This window comes from Ovis canadensis, chromosome 5 (genome assembly GCF_042477335.2).
Source record: "Ovis canadensis isolate MfBH-ARS-UI-01 breed Bighorn chromosome 5, ARS-UI_OviCan_v2, whole genome shotgun sequence".
NCBI lineage: Eukaryota > Metazoa > Chordata > Mammalia > Artiodactyla > Bovidae > Ovis > Ovis canadensis.
The window spans coordinates 84,579,793-84,600,129 of record NC_091249.1 but is presented as its reverse complement, the minus strand read 5'-3'; the positions used below and the strand labels follow the sequence as shown (position 1 = coordinate 84,600,129).

At 41.7% G+C, this 20,337-nt stretch overlaps 1 protein-coding gene across 6 annotated transcripts; it reads right to left on the bottom strand.

Moving 5' to 3' along the window:
* Positions 1 to 10,724: 10,724 nt before the first annotated feature.
* Positions 10,725 to 18,462, bottom strand: PTTG1 (PTTG1 regulator of sister chromatid separation, securin). Of its 6 annotated transcripts, none has more exons than XM_069590022.1 (6): positions 18,358 to 18,462; positions 17,781 to 17,881; positions 16,688 to 16,872; positions 14,863 to 14,956; positions 11,603 to 11,761; positions 10,725 to 10,876 (listed from the first exon to the last, which is right to left on the bottom strand). In XM_069590022.1, exons 2-6 carry the CDS (start codon positions 17,869 to 17,871, stop codon positions 10,797 to 10,799), a joined length of 609 nt encoding a protein of 202 aa, XP_069446123.1. In that variant the 5' UTR covers positions 17,872 to 17,881; positions 18,358 to 18,462; the 3' UTR covers positions 10,725 to 10,796. The 6 variants fall into 6 exon arrangements, with proteins under 6 accessions (XP_069446123.1, XP_069446127.1, XP_069446124.1 ...); XM_069590026.1 differs by having other exon boundaries at positions 16,688 to 16,869; positions 18,358 to 18,441; XM_069590023.1 differs by having other exon boundaries at positions 18,295 to 18,383.
* Between the last annotated feature and the right edge of the window lie 1,875 nt (positions 18,463 to 20,337).

The following is a 20,337-nucleotide window of genomic DNA, read 5'->3' as shown; positions in this document are numbered from 1 at the left end:
TAGAATGTCATTCTCCCAAATCATCCCACCCTCTCCCTCACCCTCTGAGTCCAAAGGTCCGTTATACACATCTGTGTCTCTTTCCCTGTCTTGCATACAGGGTCGTCATTGCCATCTTCCTAAATTCCATATACATGTGTTAGTATACTGTATTGGTGTTTTTCTTTCTGGCTTACTTCACTCTGTATAATCGGCTCCAGTTTCATCCATCTCATCAGAACTGATTCAAATGAATTCTTTTTTACGGCTGAGTAATACTCCATTGTGTATATGTACCACAGCTTTCTTATCCATTCATTAAAGATTTTCAAAAAAGATCTTCACAACCAAGATAATTACGATGGTATGATCACTCACCTAGAGCCAGACATCCTGGAATGTGAAGTCAAGTGGACCTTAGAAAGCATCACTACAAAGTTAGTGGAGGTGATGGAATTCCAGTTGAGCTATTTCAAATCCTGAAAGATGATGCTGTGAAAGTGCTGCACTCAATATGCCAGCTAATTTGGAAAACTCAGCAGTGGCCACAGGCCTGGAAAAGGTCAGTTTTCATTCCAATTCTAAAGAAAGGCAATGCCAAAGAATGCTCAGACTACCGCACAATTGCACTCATCTCACACGCTAGCAAAGTAATGCTCAAGATTCTCCAAGCCAGGCTTCAGCAATACGTGAACCATGAACTTCCAGATGTTCAAGCTGGTTTTAGAAAAGGCAGAGGAACCAGGGATCAAATTGCCAACATCCATTGGATCATGGAAAAAGCAAGAGAGTTCCAGAAAAACAGCTATTTCTTCTTTATTGACTGTGCCAAAGCCTTTGACTCTGTGGATCACAATAAACTGTGGAAAATTCTGAAAAGAATGGAATATCAGACCATCTGACCTGCCTCTTGAGAAACCTATATGCAGGTCAGGAAGCAACAGTTAGAACTGGACATGGAACAACAGACTGGTTCCAAATAGGAAAAGGAGTACATCAAGGCTGTATATTGTCACCCTGATTATTTAACTTATATGCAGAGTACATCAAGAGAAACGCTGGGCTGGAGGAAGCACAAGCTGGAATCAAGATTGCCAGGAGAAATATCAATCACCTCAGATATGCAGATGACACCACCCTTATGGCAGAAAGTGAAGAGGAACTAAAAAGCCTCTTGATGAAAGTGAAAGAGGAGAGTGAAAAAGTTGGCTTCAAGCTCAGCATTCAGAAAAAGAAGATCATGGCATCTTGCCCCATCACTTCATGGGGAAACAGTGGAAACAATGTCAGACTTTATTTTGGGGGGGGGGCTCCAAAATCACTGCAGATGGTGATTGCAGCCATGAAATTAAAAGACGCTTATTAGCACATTGAAAAGCAGAGACATTATTTTGCCAACAAAGGGTCCATCTAGTCAAGGCTATGGTTTTTCCTGTGGTTATGTATGGATGTGAGAGTTGGACTGTGAAGAAAGCTGAGTGCTGAAGAATTGATGCTTTTGAACTGTGGTGTTTGAAAAGACTCTTGAGAGTCCCTTGGACTGCAAGGAGATCCAACCAGTCCATCCTAAAGGAGATCAGTCCTGGGTGTTCATTGGAAGGACTGATGCTAAAGCTGAAACTCCAATACTTTGGCCACCTCATGCGAAGAACTGACTCACTGGAAAAGACCCTGACGCCGAGAAAGATTCAAGGTGGGAGGAGAAGGGGATGACAGAAGATGAGATGGCTGGATGGCATCACGGACTCGATGGACATGAGTTTGGGTAAACTCCGGGAGTTGGTGATGGACAGGGAGGCCTGGCATGCTGTGATTCATGGGGTCGCAAAGAGTCAGACACGACTGAGCAACTGAGCTGAGCTGAGAACATCCCAGGTGAGAAAAGATGGTGGTCTGCATAGGAATGACACACACTGCAAGAAGCAGGCCTTTGTGAAACATTTAAGAGAAGGATTTGGCAGGATGAGGTAGAGTGCTCCGGTGTGTGAGGTAAGGAAGCTGAAGGTGACTATGTGAAATGTAAGATGATGGGAAGTGAGCAGCTTCTCCACTTGATGTGAAGTCAGAGAGCATCAACTGTGCCTTACATGGAATCAGCAATGGGTATGCAGTATGGAAATGCAATTCAGGAGTTATGAAAGTCACTCAGTTGTGTCTGACTCTTTGCGACCACATGTACTATACAGTCTATGGAATTCTCTGGGCCAGTATACTGGAGTGGGTAGCCTTTCCCTTCTCCAGGGGATCTTCCTAACCCAGGGATCGAACCCAGGTCTCCTGCATTGCAGGTGGATTCTTTACCAGCTGAGCCACAAGGGAAGCCCTCAGGAGGTGTGCATGCACACTTTAGTAGTGTCTGACCCCATGTGACCCTATGGACTTCAGTCTGCCAGGCTCCTCTGTCCATGGGATTCTCCAGGCAAGAGTACTAGAGTTGGGTTGCTGTGCCCTCCAACAGAGGATCTTCCCAACCCAGGGACTGAACCAGCATCTCATGTCTCCTGCATTGGTAGGTGGGTTCTTTACAAGTGCCACCTGCGAAGCCCAATTCACGAGGTATCTGCCCTGAAACCAGGTGATGCCTCCTGCGGGGGCCACACCAGGAATAGGAACAGTGAACTCAAAAACTGAAAGATGGTACAGCTGGCTTCAGGGCAGAGGAAGGACAGAAAAGGGAGACACTGGAAGGCCAGGTAGGGCCCAGATCAGGCAGAGCTTACAGGACCAGGGAGACAAATTCAGATGTTACCTGAGGTAGGATGGGAATCTACTTAGATTACAGTCTAAGCAGGTGACTGACAATTAGATTGGCCTTTTCAACTGTCACTCTAGTCGATGGTTTGAATGGACTGGAAGTGGCATGAGCAGAAGCAGAATGACCAGTTTGAGGCCTTTGATTGTCATGAGAGAGAACAGCTTGCATTGGAAGGGTGGGAACGAAGTGAGCAAACTAAAACTAGAAATGTATACCAGAAGCAGAACCATCACATTTGGTTTGAGATGAGTAAATGCCCTTTATGGAAGTAGAGAAGGCTAGCAAAGGGCAGATTTGGGAGGGGAGAACCAAGAGTTCTAATTTAGATGAGATCTAAGGTAAGCAACTATAGACAGGGGTCTCGGAGTTCAGGGGAGAGAAGTGGGCTAGAGACACAAACACAGCACAGAGGTGGGACTCCAAACCGCAGCAGTAGAAACAGAGGTTTGTAGAGTGAGAAGAGAGGCCAACACCGAGAACTTACAATGTGACATTTAAGAAAGATATGGAGATAAGGAAGGATTTTAAGGTGCAGTTGAGACGAAGTTGCAAAAATTAAATAAATAAAACAAAATGGAGAGGAAGATGGTAACTGAAGAGGGGAAGTGACCCAGAGCACGTATGGAGACACTGGCCTATGATAGCAGGAAGGATACCTCTTTTGCAAGATTCAGCAGCTTCTAGAATAAATGACTATTGATGGGAGCCTTCCTTTGCTACACAGAGGTACACTACCTGAGAGGCAGGGGTGCTGAGAAGAAAGGTAAAAGTTTAGAGAGTGGAGAAGGTATAAATAATCCACAAGGACCTACTATATATATAGTACAGGGAACTCTATTCAATACACTGTGATAACCTGTATAGGAAAAGAATAGATATATGTATAAATAAATAACTTTACTATGTACCTGAAACTAACACAACATTGTAAAACAACTCCAATATAAAATAAAAAATTTTTAAATAAAAATTTTTGCCACTTTAAAAAAAAGGAGGTATGAAAACAGTTGACTCAAAGTAGGAGGCTAAGTATGAGTGTAACATTTGTCAGGCCATGTTGCGTGGGGTCGGTTTCCAAAGTTGGTTGATCCTGAATCCTTAGAGATGCTAACTGGCTGCAGAAGGTTTTCTCCGGGAATGCTCTTCAGTTCTCAAAGACACTAACATACCACAGTACTGCATCCAATCCCTAGCCTCTTTTGAGGCTGTCCCAGAATCAGCTGCCCAATCTCCAGCTTAAGTCACAAACTGGGTGTTCAGACATCCTACAACCTTCAGAGCAGGTATTAAGGCAAGGTCAAAACCTGACACTCCCAACTCCACAATGAGGTCAGTGGGTAATCAACAATAGGAAGGCAATCTGTCAAACCTCCAGGCCCTCAAGGTTCCAAAGGGAAAGGCATTTTCTTTCTTTCAATGGTATAATCCTATTAATAAACAGATTTTCATAAGACTATGCTAATCTCAAATGCATGTGCACACACACACACACACACACAAGATAATCCGGGTAAAAGATGAACACATAGCTTTACAGATATTTTCCTACTTGATCTGGAAGTAGGGAGACCACTTTGGACTCTCTTGCAGATCATGATGATGAAGAAATGATCTTGAGGAGATGACAGTGGAAACAAGACTAAGGATTCAGGAGGAATCAAGGAGTTGGAACTAGAAGGACGACAAATGGTAGGAAGAAGGCACAAGAAAGAGTCAAAAATGTACAAGGAAACCCCTCATACAAGTATCCTCAGGTGTTTTTACAAGGATGTCTGCTGTTGCATAGTTTATAATTCGAAAATATGATACAGTTATACAATGGAATAAAATATGTTCATTAAAAAAGGATAAAGTAGATCTACATATGTAGACATGGAAAGACAATGTCCTTGGGCTGGAAGAATCATTATTGTCAAAATGATGATAGTACTCAAGGCAATCTATGGATTCAATACAATCCCTATCAAATTAATATTGACAGTATTTTTCACAGAACTAAAACAAAAAAATCTTAGAATTTTTATGAAGGCACAAAAGACTCTTAATAGCCAAAGAAACTTTTAGAAAGGAAAACAACTGGAGGAATCAGGCTCCCTGACTTCAGACTATTCTACAAAACAACAGTCATCAAAACAGTATGGTACTGGCACAAAAACAGAGCTATAGGTCAGTGGAACAGGATAGAAAACCCAGAAATAAACCCACCTATGGTCACCTAGGCTACGACAAAGGAGGCAAGAGTATACAATGGAAAATGGTGCTGGGAAAATTGGAAAACTAAAGTAAAAAAACGAAATTAAAATAACCTTTAATACCACACACAATTACTCAAAATGGATTAAAGACCTAAATGTAAGACCAAATACTATAAAACTCTTTTAGAAAAAAAATATGCAGAATACTCCCTGACATAAATCACAGTAATATCTTTTTTGATCCATCTATTAGAGTAATGGAAATAAAAATAAACAAATAGGATGTAATTAAGCTCAAAAGCTTTTGCACAACAAAGCAAACCATAAACAACAACAACAAAAAAAAACCTACAGAATGCAGAAAATACTAGCAAAAAATGGGACAAAGGATTCATCTCCAAAATTTACTAATAGCTCATGCAGCTCAATTAAAAAAAAAAAAATCCAATAAAAAACTGGGCAAAAGACCTAGACAGATAAATCTCCAAAAAAAAAAAAAAAATACAGATGGACAAGAAGCACATGAAAAGATGTTCAACATCACTAATTATTAGACAAATGCAAATCAAAACTACCATACCTCACCTCACACTGGTCAGAAAGGTCATGATCAAACAGTCTACAAATAACAAACGCTGGGAAGGGTGTGGGGAAAAAGGAACCCTCCAACACTGTTAGTAGGAGAGTAAATTGGTACAGCTACTATAGAAAACAGTATGAAGTTTCCTGAAGAAACTAAAAATAGAGGTACCATATGATCCATCAATCCCACCTCTGGGCATATATCCAGAGAAAAACATGGTTCAGAAGGATTCATGCACCCCAATATTCACTGCAGCACTGTTTACAATAGGCAAGACACAGAAGCAACCTAAATGTCCATCAACAAATGAATGGATAAAGAAGATATGATACATACACACAAGGGAATATTACTCAGCCATTAAAAAGAATGAAACAATGCCATCTGCAGCAGCAAGGATGGACTTGGAGATTATCATACTAGGTGAAGCATGTCAGAGAAAGAGAAATATCATGAGATTTTACTTATAAGTGGAATCTAAAAATATATATATATACACACATAAACTTATTTGTAAAACAGAAAGACTCACAGTCTTAGAGAACTTATGGTTACCAGAGGGGAAGGTAGAGAGAAGGAACAGACTGGGAGTTTGGGACATGTGTACACTGATATACTTAAAACAGATAACAAGGACTTACTGTATAGTATAGGGAACCCTGCTCAATACTCTGTAACAACCTAAATGGGAAAAGAATTTGGAAAAGAATACACATATATGTACAACTGAATCACTTTGCTGTACACCTGAAAGTAACAACATTGTTAATCATCTGTACTCCAATAAAAAATTAAAAAAAATTTTTAATGTATAGATTCCCTGGTGGCTCAGATGGTAAAACGTCTGCCTACAATGTGGGAGACCTGGGTTCGATCCCTGGGTCGGGAAGATTCCCTGGAGAAGGAAATGGCAATCCACTCCAGTACTATTGCCTGGAAAATCCCATGGACAGAGGAGCCTGGTAGACTACAGTCCATGGGGTCGCAAAGAGTCGGACACGACTGAGAGACTTCACCAGTGCACCTTGGAAATAGTATACATGGTTTCTGTGAGAGCAAAAGAATTTTTAAGAACTCAAGATGGTATATACAAAAGAGCATTTTTCATTATGAGATCCCTGGAACACTGCAGAACTGTTTCTATATTTCAAAGGGAAAATATTAGTAAAATTTCTATTTGCAGATATAAGAAAAAATTAAATGCATCAATAGTACAGAAGGATGATGCTCAAAGTGTATATTGATACAGAGGCAGCACAACTAACCACCCCATATATGCTCTTTTCAATAAGTGGATTTTGCTACGTATCTTGTCAAAATTTCAAATTTTTCTGTATTTTTTTGTTTTATATACAGTTGAGGTATATGTATACAGTTTAAGATATATGTATATTCATTGCTGAAAACAGTTTGCTATGATTTTGCAGAAAAATACCATTAAATAAATGATAAATGAAAAACAAAAGAAAATCATTCCATGGCACCCAACACCCCCATGCCAAATTCAAAACCCCTTGCACAGTTCAAATAGCCATATGGTCCCTGCTTCACTCTCCTTTGTTGGCAACCACACTGCTCAAACCTAAAGCAGGAAAAAAACAAAGGCAATTTTCATTTAACAAGCTGTGTTCACTTGCCTCCTGCCATTTGCAAAAGCTGTCCCCTCTGCTCAGAACACTTATCTTCCATCAAGGCTCCATCCACATGCACTTCCCCAGGAAGCCCTCCCTAGACTGGGCTGGGGAGTGCTCCCCAAGTCCTGGTCCTCCCCACCCCATGCGCACCTTCCTGCATCACAACGGCATTTGATACCTCTCCCCCCACTGGATGCCAGGCATCTGAGGGCATGGGCAATATTGTTATTTAACCATGGTAGGCTTAGTTCCTAGCACACTGGGCCTAATAAATGATAAATGATTAAATTACTGGAAAGAACAAAGTCAAATTAGGATTTCCATCATAGTACTAACCCTTTTGGGACTTGGTATAGGGACTAACTTTCCTTATACAGGTTAGATCAGAATTAGTCTAATAGAGGGAGAAGGCAATGGCACCCCACTCCAGTACTCTTGCCTGGAAAACCCCATAGATGGAGGAGCCTATTAGGCTGCAGTCCATGGGGTCACTGAGAGTTGGATACGACTGAGCGACTTCACTTTCACTTTTCACTTTCATGCATTGGAGAAGGAAATGGCAACCCACTCCAGTGTTCTTGCCTGGAGAATCCCAGGGACAGGGGAGCCTGGTGGGCTGCCATCTATGGGGTCGCACAGAGTCGGAAACGACTGAAGCAACTTAGCAGCAGCAGCAGTCTAATAGAGAATACTAACAACATATTTTTAAAAAATTCTAATTGTGTTCCTGTTGAAGGTTAATTGGAATTTGAAACCTGAAAAAATGCCAATACAAAAATAAGTTAAGTGTGGATAAACTTCACATAAGTAAGATCAAGCTTAAATGCAGTGTAGGGGAACAGTGGGATTGAAATAAATAAACTTTAATTCTACATTTAGGACAGATCAGATTTCCAAACAAGCCTTCTCATAAGCTTTCTCTTAATGAAGCCAAACAACACGTGATACTTAGTAAATTGCTACAAACAGCAACAATATCCACAAAAAGAGAATTATCTATATTAAAGAAGCATCTGTTTAGAATTCTAAAAGTCAACAAATATTAAGCACTTTGAGCTCTGATAAACAGTGAAGAGATCATTTGTGCTCAGGTCTGACCAAGGACCTGGTAAAGAACTGACCTCTTGCTCTCAGATCTTTGTTTCCTCCACCACAACAAACTACTTTCCAGAGTTTCTAAATGTAGTGTAGGGTATGAAAGCCACTCAGAATTAGGGTTAGCTTTTCAAACTGGCCTGATTATTCCTGAAGATGTGAGGTCTAATCCTCTTCCTTAAAATCAAGTGACAAGTTGTCTTATTTTAAAAATCTTTCTACTGATTTCAGAAATCCAGACTGTTTCAGTAATGTTTAGAGGGTCAAAGTTTTAAAGTCAGGACCAGTAAGTGTTTATGTTCCTATCATTTCATGCCTAGTATCTTGTAGATTCCTCTAATAATAATAATGGGAAAGAAAGGGCTCACATTCTAACTTGCCTATGGATGCTACAGACATTTCAGGAGAAAGATTTCCTGTATAGGTTAGTATTAAGCAAGGATCAAATTCAGTTGACTGTCTGGCCAGGCAAGTTACATGAGTTAAATAGGCTGGGTCACAGAAGAGATGAGTAAGAGGAATACTTCAATTCTCCCTTTAGGCCATCTTACATAGGGTCTAGAAGACAGAAAACCCACACTGCACCTTTAGGCAGCCAGCACTCTATCACCACTCGACCAAGTGCTGGAAACAAGGGCCCACTATTTTACAGGCCTGCCTTTCACAGAGAATCTCTAAAATCAAATATATGTGAAACTCTAATTTAAAATAGTGGCAACAGTTAATTTTTTTAAATCATCATCAACCCTGTCTGCCCAATAAGAAAAAAAATCCAGAGGCAACCATTAGCAATCTGATATTTTGATTCTGGTATCAGTTATGGAATCAAAATACCAGTCCTATCATTTTCTAGCACGTCATGCCTTTGGCACATGAAGCTTCTTAACTTCAATGTCCTCCTCTGAAAAACAGGATCATGAACACGAAACATAACGCTTATTAAAGACTTAAGAATAATTCCCAACACCGAGTTAGCAACTAAATAGAGTTTCCTATAGGTAAAGAGTGGATCTCACTACCAGTAAATTATCTGCTGTGGTCTTCAAAGAGCCCAGTTGAAGAGCTCAAGAAGGCAGAATTCTCAGGAGATTAAGTCTTTCAAATTTTGATCACTGAATACAGGGTATTGAAGTCATTAGAAACTAGACAAAAACAGCAATAAAGAATTCCTAGCAATAGACACTTAATGAGCTGGAAGTGGCTCTTCTAATTAAGAGGTCTAATAACTGTCACCAGTTAACGGCCACAAAAACGGAGTAAAGTATACATGGAGAGGTATATGTTTCAGGGAAAACAGTGGCAGCTTTTAAAGTAAGCTGTTAAATCAGAAGGTTTTAGGGTAAGTTTTTCAACTTAGACAAACTTCTCATCACATTATAGACTCTCAACTTGCCTACTAGTTTTCACAGTTTTTATTACCAAAATACAAGTTTGGTATTACCCCCAAGTTTGGTATTACCTCACCCCACGCCCAGTGAGGCCAAGCAATACCAAAACGTTGGAGTATGGTACAGAAAAATGTTCACTGAGGGCCATGCAAGGAGATGGTTGGCTCATGCCTTAAAACCCCCGAACTTGCCAAAAGCCTGCAGCAAAGCCCTTTTCTAGGAAAGGTGAGGGAGGGGAATGGTCAATTGTTGTGAACTTCTTGGGTCAGATCCTTTGTTCTTAAAGTCAGGTCATGATCAAGTAAATGTTACATTAAATAAAAGTTACTCTCTGTTCTGACAAGAAGGGACCAGGTCCCAGGTACAACTTTCACCCTCCGAGCTCTGGGGTCTGGCTGAGAGGAGGCAGAGCTTAGTGTGTGGCTCCCTCAGGACCAGGTCCTGAGACCCTGGTCATCGCTGAGGGAGCCAGGCACCCAGGACCCAACTGGCCCTCAGTCTCCTCAGGCTGCCCGTATGGCAGGGGCAGGTCCCAAAAATTTGACCCAGGCGGACGGCCGCTGCCATTCGGTCACAAAGACAGGGATGGGAAGAGGTTCATCGCCTCCTCAAGGCCTGGGCCAGCCTTGGTGAGGGCTCTGGAGCCCTGCAGGACACCCAGCCCCAAGGCGGTTCCCTGGGCCCCTCAGCTCACTCACTGGCCTGAGGGTGGGTGAGTTGCAGGCCCATAGAGAAAAGGCCAGGATCTTTCTCTTACCTCACTCTCTACCTGACAACCACCACTTCTGCCACTAACAGTCACTCATTGACTGTTGGTTGTCTGGGGGATGGGCCCACTGCAGCACCAATCAATGGCTGAGCAGACCACTAACGGTCACTCACTGGCAGTTGGTCCCTTGGGGGAGGGGCCCACCACAGTACAAACCAGTGGCTAAGCAGGACTACTAATAAGTCTCATGGTCATCACTGCCTGGACAGGGTGCAAGGTTAAGGCAGCAGACACCAACAGCAACAGCAGGCTAAGGGCTGTGCAGCCTGTAGCCTGCTACATTTTAAGCAAATTCTAAACAATACCAACCACAATATTAGGAAGAGTCTGTTAAACAAAGAATTGCTTTATTAATACAAACCATTAATACATACCCAAACTATAAAGTGCTAAGAAATTTAAATATCTAAGTCACAGCAAACAGGTGGCAATTCAACATCCAGAGTCGACAGAATGCTTGAGGGAGATGGCAACAGATCTAGAAAACAGGAATTTCTTATTCAGTATCTGCAAATCTGCATGTCTGTCAACATACACGTTAGTTTCACTTTAATCATGAAGTCGAACTCTTTTTCCCTTTGTCTCATGAATTATACCCCTGCCCCCACCTACATACATATACATACACCTTTTCACTTATTTCTTGGAAGATGGCTATGGTCCCAGAATTAACCTTCATTATGAAATAAATCATAGAAGTACCCCAAATTCTCTTAGAGACCCAAGTAACTGCCAACAATTATCACTAGTGTAATCTAGCAAATAATGTAAGTTATTCCATCAAATATAATAAAAAACATGCTGATAATGGCTTTTGACCACCAGTGTGAACCAAGACCTAAAACCTCCTGCTATTGTGTGGGTCTTGATCCTACAAGAGCTTTGGATTAACTTGGAACTCTCATTTCAAGTAAGTTTATTTTACATCAACTCTTAATATAAAAAGTTATATACTAAATTTCACCTTGTATTCACTTTGCTTGTATGTAAGACTGCCCAGATTCCAGAATGACTTAATTCTACTGGGCATTTGTAACTAAAAAACAATACCAGTTGAGAATAGTTTTCATTATCCTGAAACCTTATCTCTTCAGTCTGAAGGATAGAAATTACTAGCCTTCTGCACAACCCTATCCTCACAGTAATGGAAGTGTTGTGACACAGATTGTTTACAGCCCTTCTAGAAAGGCACTTGTTCACTTACTAGACTCCCACAGCAGAGGAGGCATCTTCAGAGGCGAAGGGGGGCCCACGTGTAACAGCTGCTCAAGCTCCCTCTCCTCATCAAGGATCATGAGAGGCACTCCATTCAAGGGGAGGTGGGCGATCTGGTGCTCCTCAGGCAGGTCAAAACTCTCAAAATCTGCCACAGAAAGCACTTTGTCAGAGCAGCAGTTCTCAGGGTGGTGAGTGGCACCCTGCCAGTCTGAGACCCTTTCATGGGGCCCAGGAGCTCAAACTATTTTCATAATAATACTAATACCTTTTCCCACTGTGTTGACATCTGCAATAGTGATCCAAAAGCAACAGAGGATAAAACTTCTGTGCCTTAGCACAAATCAAGGCAGTGGCAATAAATATTTAGTATATTTCTCACTACCATTCACTGGTATTTTTAAAAAGTGCCTGTTTCACATGTCACTTTACCATATGCAGTAAAAAAAGTATTAATTTTATGAGCTCTCAACCCTTGAAAACATGTCTTTTTAGTATTCTGTATAAGTTGTGAAATCATATACTGAAGTACCGCGGTGTTTTCCAAGAAAAAAGATATGTGCAATTATTTGATTTGCAAGCTAAACCAGAGGTGTTACTTCTGGACACCATTTACTATAACGAACTGAAAAACAAACTTTGGTAACTCGGACGTGGATATGTGTTGCACATTTTCTTCAAGCAATGAAAGTCTACCAGTTCAAGAGAAGTATTTGTTGCCAGTGATAAAATCCACAGTTTCAAGAGGAATAAAACCCCTAGAATTTCAGAAAACTTATTTGCAATCATTAGCTTGACAGCTTCCTAGTCCTGAAGACTTTTCCGATGAGGTCAGTGGTAAGCATTAATGAGTGTGCTTTTGACAGGCATAAAGAAACATTTCAACTTGTGGATGCACTACATTTCCCAGCAAACCAGTATTTCTAAATGATCAATGGTGACAAATGCAGGATAAAAGATACATTCAAAGTGCAAAACAGACAATGGATTTGTGTCAGAGAATAATACAAAGCTTACTGAAATGGTTTCAGATTCTACATTGCAATTATGCATACAGAAGCAGCCACAAGTTGAATTTTAGTGTAATAGCAAAGAAAACTATCTATACTTCTCTGAAAAGACTTCAAATGTTTCTCTTTTCCTAACCATGGCTGCAAAAGGCCAGATTTTCTTCATATACATCAACCAGAAGCAGATTCAACAAATGGAATGCACAATCCCATGTGAATCTAGCTGTTTTATGTTAAGCCAGATTAAGCAAATTTTCAAAAACATAAAACCACGCCACTCTTCTCATTAAATTTTGTTTTAAGCTATGTACATTAATGTAATGGGTTTATTGTATTTTAACAAATTAACACTTTTAAACTTTTCAATTTTAATTTAAAATATAGGATATATAAAACAACACGCAAAAGTTCTTTGGGGTCTTCACTAATTTTTAAGAGTGTAAAAGTCCTAAAAGAAATTTAAGAAACAGTTTATGTGACCACTTAATTTAAACCACTGAACTGTAAAGGAAAACAGACAGACATAAGACCCCAGAGGAAATAAGTCTGCAACACACAGGGCTAATTATACAGAGAGTTCTTTACACACACAGACACAGAGTGTAAGAAAGTCACAAAAATCAAGAGAAAACAGAGATACAACAGAAAATTTAAAAACTATAAATGACCAATAGTCAAATATGCTCAGACACACTCACATACCACAATTTTAAACAACAAAATACCAATTATCTTTCCGACAATTTTAAAACATTTGCAGTTAGAGAACAAGGGGAAAGCGGGCATCCTCATCCACTGAAGGTGGTTTCAATAACTTACGCTGCTATTTTGGAAGGCAGTTTAGCAATATCTCTTTCCGCCAACACGGCTATTGTATGTAGTCCTCTTTCCTGGCCAATATGCTTAAAGTGTGAAAGTGTTAAGTCGCTCAGTCATGTCCAACTCTTTGCAACCTCATGGACTGTGGCCTACCAGGCTCCTCCGTTCATGGAGGAATTCTTCAGGCAAGAATATTGGAGTTGGTTTCCACGCCTTTCTCCAGGGGATCTTCCCAACCCAGGGATTGAACCCAGGTCGCCCGCATTACAGGCAGATTCTTTACCATTTGAGTTACCTGGGAAGCCCTCAATATGCATAAACCTACCTCATTTTCCTGAATGGTAATGATGAGATGCACCACATTTTATCAAAACTTAATCACACAGCTTTGAGACCCAGTAATTCTTCTTGGAGTTTACTCTCTAGGTATACTCACAAACTCTCAACAATAATTGCAGAATTGTTTTGTAACATATATAAAAGCCAGAAACAGCCTAGATGTATACTAGTGGAATAATTAAATGCTCTTTGGATCAAAAGGCAAAAAAACCAGCTCAGGAATCTCAAAGACCCTGTGTGATTTGACCAACCCCCTCACCAGTGTCATCCTTCACCCTACTTTTCAGTTTTCCAGAACCACTCCAGTCCTTCTTTCTGCCTCAAGATCTTTTGTCTGTTACGGTGCTGGCGCCCAGCCCTACCCCTTCTCCACCCAACTATCTCCTTACATCCTTCAAGCCTCCACTGAAAGTCACTTTATGAGAAAACAACTTCCCTGCTCTTTCAGGCTAGGTTCAGTGCCCCCTAACAAGCCCTGTTTTTCTCCTTGGCTCACACTCAAAGTGAAAGGATTTGTTCAGTGTCTGACTTACCCTCCAAATCTTGGGCTTCCTCAGAGTGGGGCCTGCCTTGTTATCCACTACATCCTAAGCCAATAGCGCCTGGCATACAGTCTACTCTCCTCAATGTGAGTACATTAAAGCTTGAAAAAAGCCGACTCTATTATAGAAAATATTTCAGATACATGTAGGAGGTTGAAGAAGTCAAAAAGCACATGTTCTCACTGGCTATGTGGATTTTTCAGGCTTGCTTTTCACTGTTCAACTTGACATCAAGTCCATTTTCTAAAAGTGGGCTTGCTAGGAAGGCTGTCTGCTAACACTGAACAAGTAATCTCCCCTTGGGTGGTTTTAGCTTTTGAGGACAAGAATGTTTTCCCATCTTTGCTCTGATTCCTCTTCTGAATTAAGATAATGCCTTAAAAATAAATCCACAAGTTACCTGTCCAAAGCACCCCAGATTCAGACAGCCTTGTTATAGTTTTAGATCACAAATCATATTCAGAGCCATATCAAGTTACAGTTGAATTGGATCCTAAGAGAAACAAAGCTAAAGCATTTGGACAATATCAAAAGAGTACCTAATGGATTGAAGGGAAAGAATTTTTCTATTTCTGGATAGGTGTCATCTGAGGCAGGAACCGAAGTTTTTGCTTTAACAGTCTTCTCAGTAATCTAAAAAAAACCCAAGAAAACATCCATTTAAGAGTGGGAGCCTTGTCAACTGATTAGTACATGAGATTAGAGGGATTCTTCAAGACATGGGATTGCTTCATCACATTTTAAATTTGTTTTCAATTTCTAAGAAACCATAATCCCTCATTCTCAAAATCACATACAAATACAATTCAGCAATCAATTATCATGGCTCAAAAGGTAAGGATGAAATACAAGTATTAGCACCTGTTAGCATAAATTATCAAAATACAGAGCAGAGTCTGTTTTTAGTCGGTAAGTCGCGTCTGACTCTCTTGCAATCCCAAGGACTGTGTAGCCCACCAAGCTTCTTTGGACGTGAGATTTCCCATGCAAAAATACTGGAGCGAGTTGCCATTTCCTTGTCCAAGGGATCTTCTCCACCCAGAGATCAAACCTGAGTCTCCTGCATTGCAGGTGGATTCTTTACTACTGAGTCACCAGGGAAGCCCCAGAGTAGAGTTAATTCAGAGCTAATTGACTCAATCGCCCAACCTAACCTAATAGAAGAGAAAATGGGCATAAATCACCCAGAATAGAAACTAATCCTAGAAGCCATTTTTAGCTTTTGGAAATGTGATTTTCCATCAGTGTTACCTAAATTACTGGGTTAATATTAAAAACCAATTTGTTTTCCTCAAATACACAACACTGAGTAAGAGGCAGTCAAAGACAGTCAAGGACTTTAAGATGCCCACCGTGGATAATTCTCTAGTCTGGAACTGGTAGGCAGTCCATGATGGTGGTGGGCCAAAATGGAAGCTTGTAGCGTCTTGATTTATTCTCACATCACATGTGCATGCCTAGAGGAAATTACTAGGACAAGGCTTCCCACATTTCAGTTCTGTCACATTCTCATCATTTTTGCTATATCCTTGCAATACTTACACTTAGCATTTCTCTTACTCAACTCAGTTTTTTTTAAAAAAGACATCTTTATCCTAAAACCACACCTAACAGTTTGACATCAAGTATACTAGTTGTTTTTTTCCTAATACACATTGAAACAATTACTGAAATGCAGTGCTAATTCACATGCTGAAGTCATCTTTCACAGCCAAGTCCTCTCGGTCTAGGATGCACTGCCCTACAGTTTGTAAACACATGTACAAAGGTCAACATGCTACCAAGTTATAACCTACAAAGCTAGTGCTTGCTCTGAAAGGAGGGGAAGAGAATGGCAGCACCTGAGCTGTTACACTAGCATCATGACTTCTTGCAAAGTACCCTCTCTCACAGTACTCAAAAGCTTCCCTGGTGGCTCAGAGGTTAAAGTGTCTGCCTCCAATGTGGGAGACCTGGGTTCGATCCCTGGATCAGGAAGATCCCCTGGAGAAGGAAATGGTAACCACTCCAGTATTCTTGCCTGGAGAATCCCATGAACAGAGAAGCCTGGTAGGCTACAGCCCACAGGGTCACAAAGAGTCGGACACAACTGAGCAACTTCACTTTCACTTTTCACAGTACTCACTGGTCTGTTTTAAGACACTTGCTAAAGACAGGTGAGGCAAAAATATTAACCAGCTGCTCCTGATACATGTGATCTCAAGGTACAGAGAAGTCAATAAAGACTGTATGATGATTCTCTTCTGTTAATCTACTTTGCTAGTCTCTATTTCCTTCCATTCACAGAGGAGAGTGTCAGGTAAGATGCCAGTAGTCATTTTAAGAGTCAAAGTGCTTTAGTCTTTAATTATAGCCAACTTTTACCTTTTTGGTAGAGAAAGTTTTCTGTTTCTGTTTGAGCGGTCCATCCGTCTTAACTGATTTTTCTGTAGCTCTGTTGACAGTTCCCAAAGCCTTTCTCGCAGTTTTTGGTAAAGCTGGTGGAGCATCAAACATTTTGCCAACACGTGGTGTTGAAACCTGAGATCTCCCATCCAAAGCTTTGACTGCTAAAGAAAAAGTCTTACCATAAGATCATTCCAGCAGTAAACACCTGTGCAACTTGAAAGCTGACTGTGCCTATAAACTTGGCCTAATTCTCACAGCCAAACTTAACCCCCATTTTTGACAGTGGCATGGTCCTATGCCTAACACCATTTCAGTTCACTACTCTCTTAAATAATCTCTTTAAGATACTGAACATGAGGGCTTCTCTGGTTTCTCAGTAGTAAAGAATCCACCTGCCGATGCAGGAGACAGGGGTTTGATCCCTGATCCAGGAACCCCCACATGCCACAGAGCAACTAATTCCATGTGCCACAACTATTGAGCCCAAGTGTCTCAACTGCTGAAGTCAGCATCCCCTAGAACCCATGCTCTGCAACAATACAAGCTACTGCAATGAGAAGCCTGGGCATCACAAATAAAAAGTATCCCCTACTCATCGCACCTAGAGAAAAGGCCAGGTAGCAATAAAGCCCCAGCACAGCCAAAAATAAATAAATAATTTAAATTTTAAAAAAAGATACTGAACATGAAGAGACCCATAAGTACTCGGCAGTGAGAGTATTGGGTAAACTCGACTCCCACTGGGCTTCCCAGGTGGCGCTCGTGGTAAAGAACCCGCCTGGCAATACAGGAGATTTAAGAGACTCCGGTTCAATCCCTGGGTCAGGAAGATCCCCTGGTGAAGGGTATGGCGACCCACTCCAGTACTCTTGCCTGGAGAATTCTATGGACAGCAGAGCCTGGCGGGCTACAAAGTCCATAGGGTCGCAAAAAGTCGGACATGACTGAAGCGACTTAGCACGCACGACTCCAACTGCCCACAAAGTATATTTGGGCCTTCCCCAGCTCCAAGCCACACCCACCACTGATTCACAATACCTGTGTACCTGATAGCCGCCTGTATACTTACAAGGCACAGACCCCAGCTTCAGCCCGTCCTTAGGAGCCACATGGATGCCTGGTTCTCCATTTTCCTTATCAACATAGATCAGAGTAGCCATTCTGGATCAACTAGAGGTGTGAAACACTCGTTAAACCTTGGGAGTTAGGGAAGATGAAAGAAGCTAAAGTGTAGCACTGACCCAACTTTCTACCCTAGGGACATCTACGCAAAAACAGGAGCTAAGCAGAGGTAGAAGCCGGATCTTGAGCCAACAAGCATTTAACCCAGCTCTTAATTCTTGACGCCTGCGTCAGGGGCCCTAAATTCCTTAAGAGTTGGCGGTCTGGGACTGGCACAGGCCCTGGTACTCATTGGAACCAAACTGCCGTGGGTCGCGCACGCAGTTCAAAACCGTGGCTCAAGCCGGGCGAGCGCGTCTGACGTTTCAGGGAAGTCCCAGCCCCCAAATCCCAGGCCCCGGGTCCCAGACACCCGGACCCCGGTTCCCAGGCCCCGAACGCCACACACACGCAAAGCCTACTCCCGCTTCCTAAGCCGCCGGACCGTGCCCGCCCAACCACTCGGTACCGCTCGGTTCACCCACGTTCGGAGTAACAGCCAAACTCTCGCAAGACTCTTCTCCACCGGACGCGCCAGACTCCGCGTTTAAACCACAACTTACGCCCCTATTGGTTCATCCATCCAGGAGGCGGGACAGGGGCGGGGCGGAGGCTCCGGAAGAACCAATGGTAGGAACCTAAGCTCCCTGGGCTCCGCCCTGAAAGCTTTTCCCGGCAAGTTCTTCGTTTGTTCCCCGGGAGGAAAAAAAATCAAAGCCTCTCACAGCTTGGTTGTGGATGTCTATTAATGGTTGTTTTTTAATCTCCCCCCCAGAGAGATAGAGGAGAGTAGGTACGGTCTTTAATTCCAAGAAAGTTATTATTAATGTTATACCAAAATACAGAGTTGGCTTTTGCGATTTTTTTTTTCCCTGAGACTCTTTGGTGTCCGACGTGAAAATGAAAGTCGCTCAGTCGTGTCCGACTCTGCGACCCGATGGACAATACAGTCCATGGAATTCTCCAGGCCAGGATACTGGAGTGGGTAGCCTTTCCCTTCTCCAGGAGATATTCCCAACCCAGGGATCGAACCAAGGTCTCCCTCATTTTGAATTGATTCCTTTATCTTGTTTAATATATTTCCATTTACCATAGAAGGGCTTCCCTTGTGGCTCAGCTGGTAAAGAATCTGCCTGCAATGCGAGAGACCTGGGTTCTGTCCCTGGGTTGGGAAGATCCCCTGGAGAACGGAAAGGCTACCCACTCCAGTACCCTGGCCTGGAGAATTCCATGGCAGTCCATGGGGTCGCAAAGAGTCGAATAGGACTGAGCGACTTTCACTTTCACTTTACGTAGAAAGGACCTCCCTTATGGCTCAACTGGTAAAGGGTCCACCTACAACGCAGGACCCCAGGGTTCCATCCCTGGGTTGGGAAGATCCCCTGGAGAAGGGAAAAGCTACCCACTCTAGTATTCTGGCCTGGAGAATTCCATGGACTATCCATGGGGTTGCAAAGAGTTGGACAGGACTGAGCCACTATCACTTCACTTCACCATAGAAAGGAAAAGGTCACCAACTTTTTAAAGCACAATTTCATTATACTTTAATTTCATTGCAGGCGGATTCTTTACTAGCTGAGCCACAAGGGAAGCCCAAGTCTTTGGTGTCCAAGACATTTTTAAATGAGAAGATAGTGAAGTTCAAAAAGTCAAAGTGAGATGGTGACAGAACTATTTTCCTAAAGTCTTGAAGTAATCAACTGTTTTTCCAGAGAGTAGATACACCGGATCAAATTAAAAAGAGGCAGCACGGGAGGAAAGGCATTGTAGTCATCGGGGAAATGACTATGGAAGATGAATTTCAAATTAGAGGTATAAAAAATACATATATAGTCAATAAATAGTCAGTGGGAGGAAAACCCATATTAGATCTAGAGAATATTAACAGCACAATTAAACATTAAGAAGAAATGAAAGTACAGATAGATAAAATGGCAAGTTTGTGTCATTCTGTTGTGTTTGTGATTAAGAATGGAGTGATTCTGAAACTAATACAATATTGTAAGTCAATTAGACTTCAATTTTTTTTAAGTGTACTGATTTTTTCCTAATTGCAAGACTATCAGTATTTCAGGCCAGGATGCTATCTCCATTATACAGAATCTGTTGTTCAGTTGCTCAGTCGTGTCTGACTCTTTGCAACCCTAGGAACAAAACAATGACCTAAGAGTACACAATTCTGAACTTGAAAGTCTATCAGTTAATAAGGACTTTGTTTTTGGTTGTGCTGCGCAGCATTCAGTATCTTAGTTCCCCAACCAGGGATGGGACCTGTGCCCTTTGCAGTGTAAGAGCAGAGTCTTATCCACTGGACTGCCAGGCAAGTACCAATATACTTACTTTAAACCTTTAACATCTCAACAATATATTCATCAGAGTTGGTGGGGAAGGACAGAAGGGTGAACAAGAGAAAAACAACAGAGGAATTATAAAGACATACAAAATGAATTCCAATTTCCAAGACA

What these genes read in the sequence shown, in the direction of transcription:
- PTTG1 (XM_069590022.1), bottom strand. Translation starts at nt 17,871, where the DNA reads ATGGCTACTCTGATCTATGTTGATAAGGAAAATGGAGAACCAGGCATC. An exon ending in CTTTCCCTTCAATCCATTAG is followed by an intron (nt 11,762 to 14,862) that starts GTACTCTTTTGA and finishes TTTCTGTGGCAG; the next exon opens with ATTTTGAGAGTTTTGACCTG. An exon ending in TCCTCTGCTGTGGGAGTCTA is followed by an intron (nt 10,877 to 11,602) that starts GTAAGTGAACAA and finishes CCTGTTTTCTAG; the next exon opens with ATCTGTTGCCATCTCCCTCA.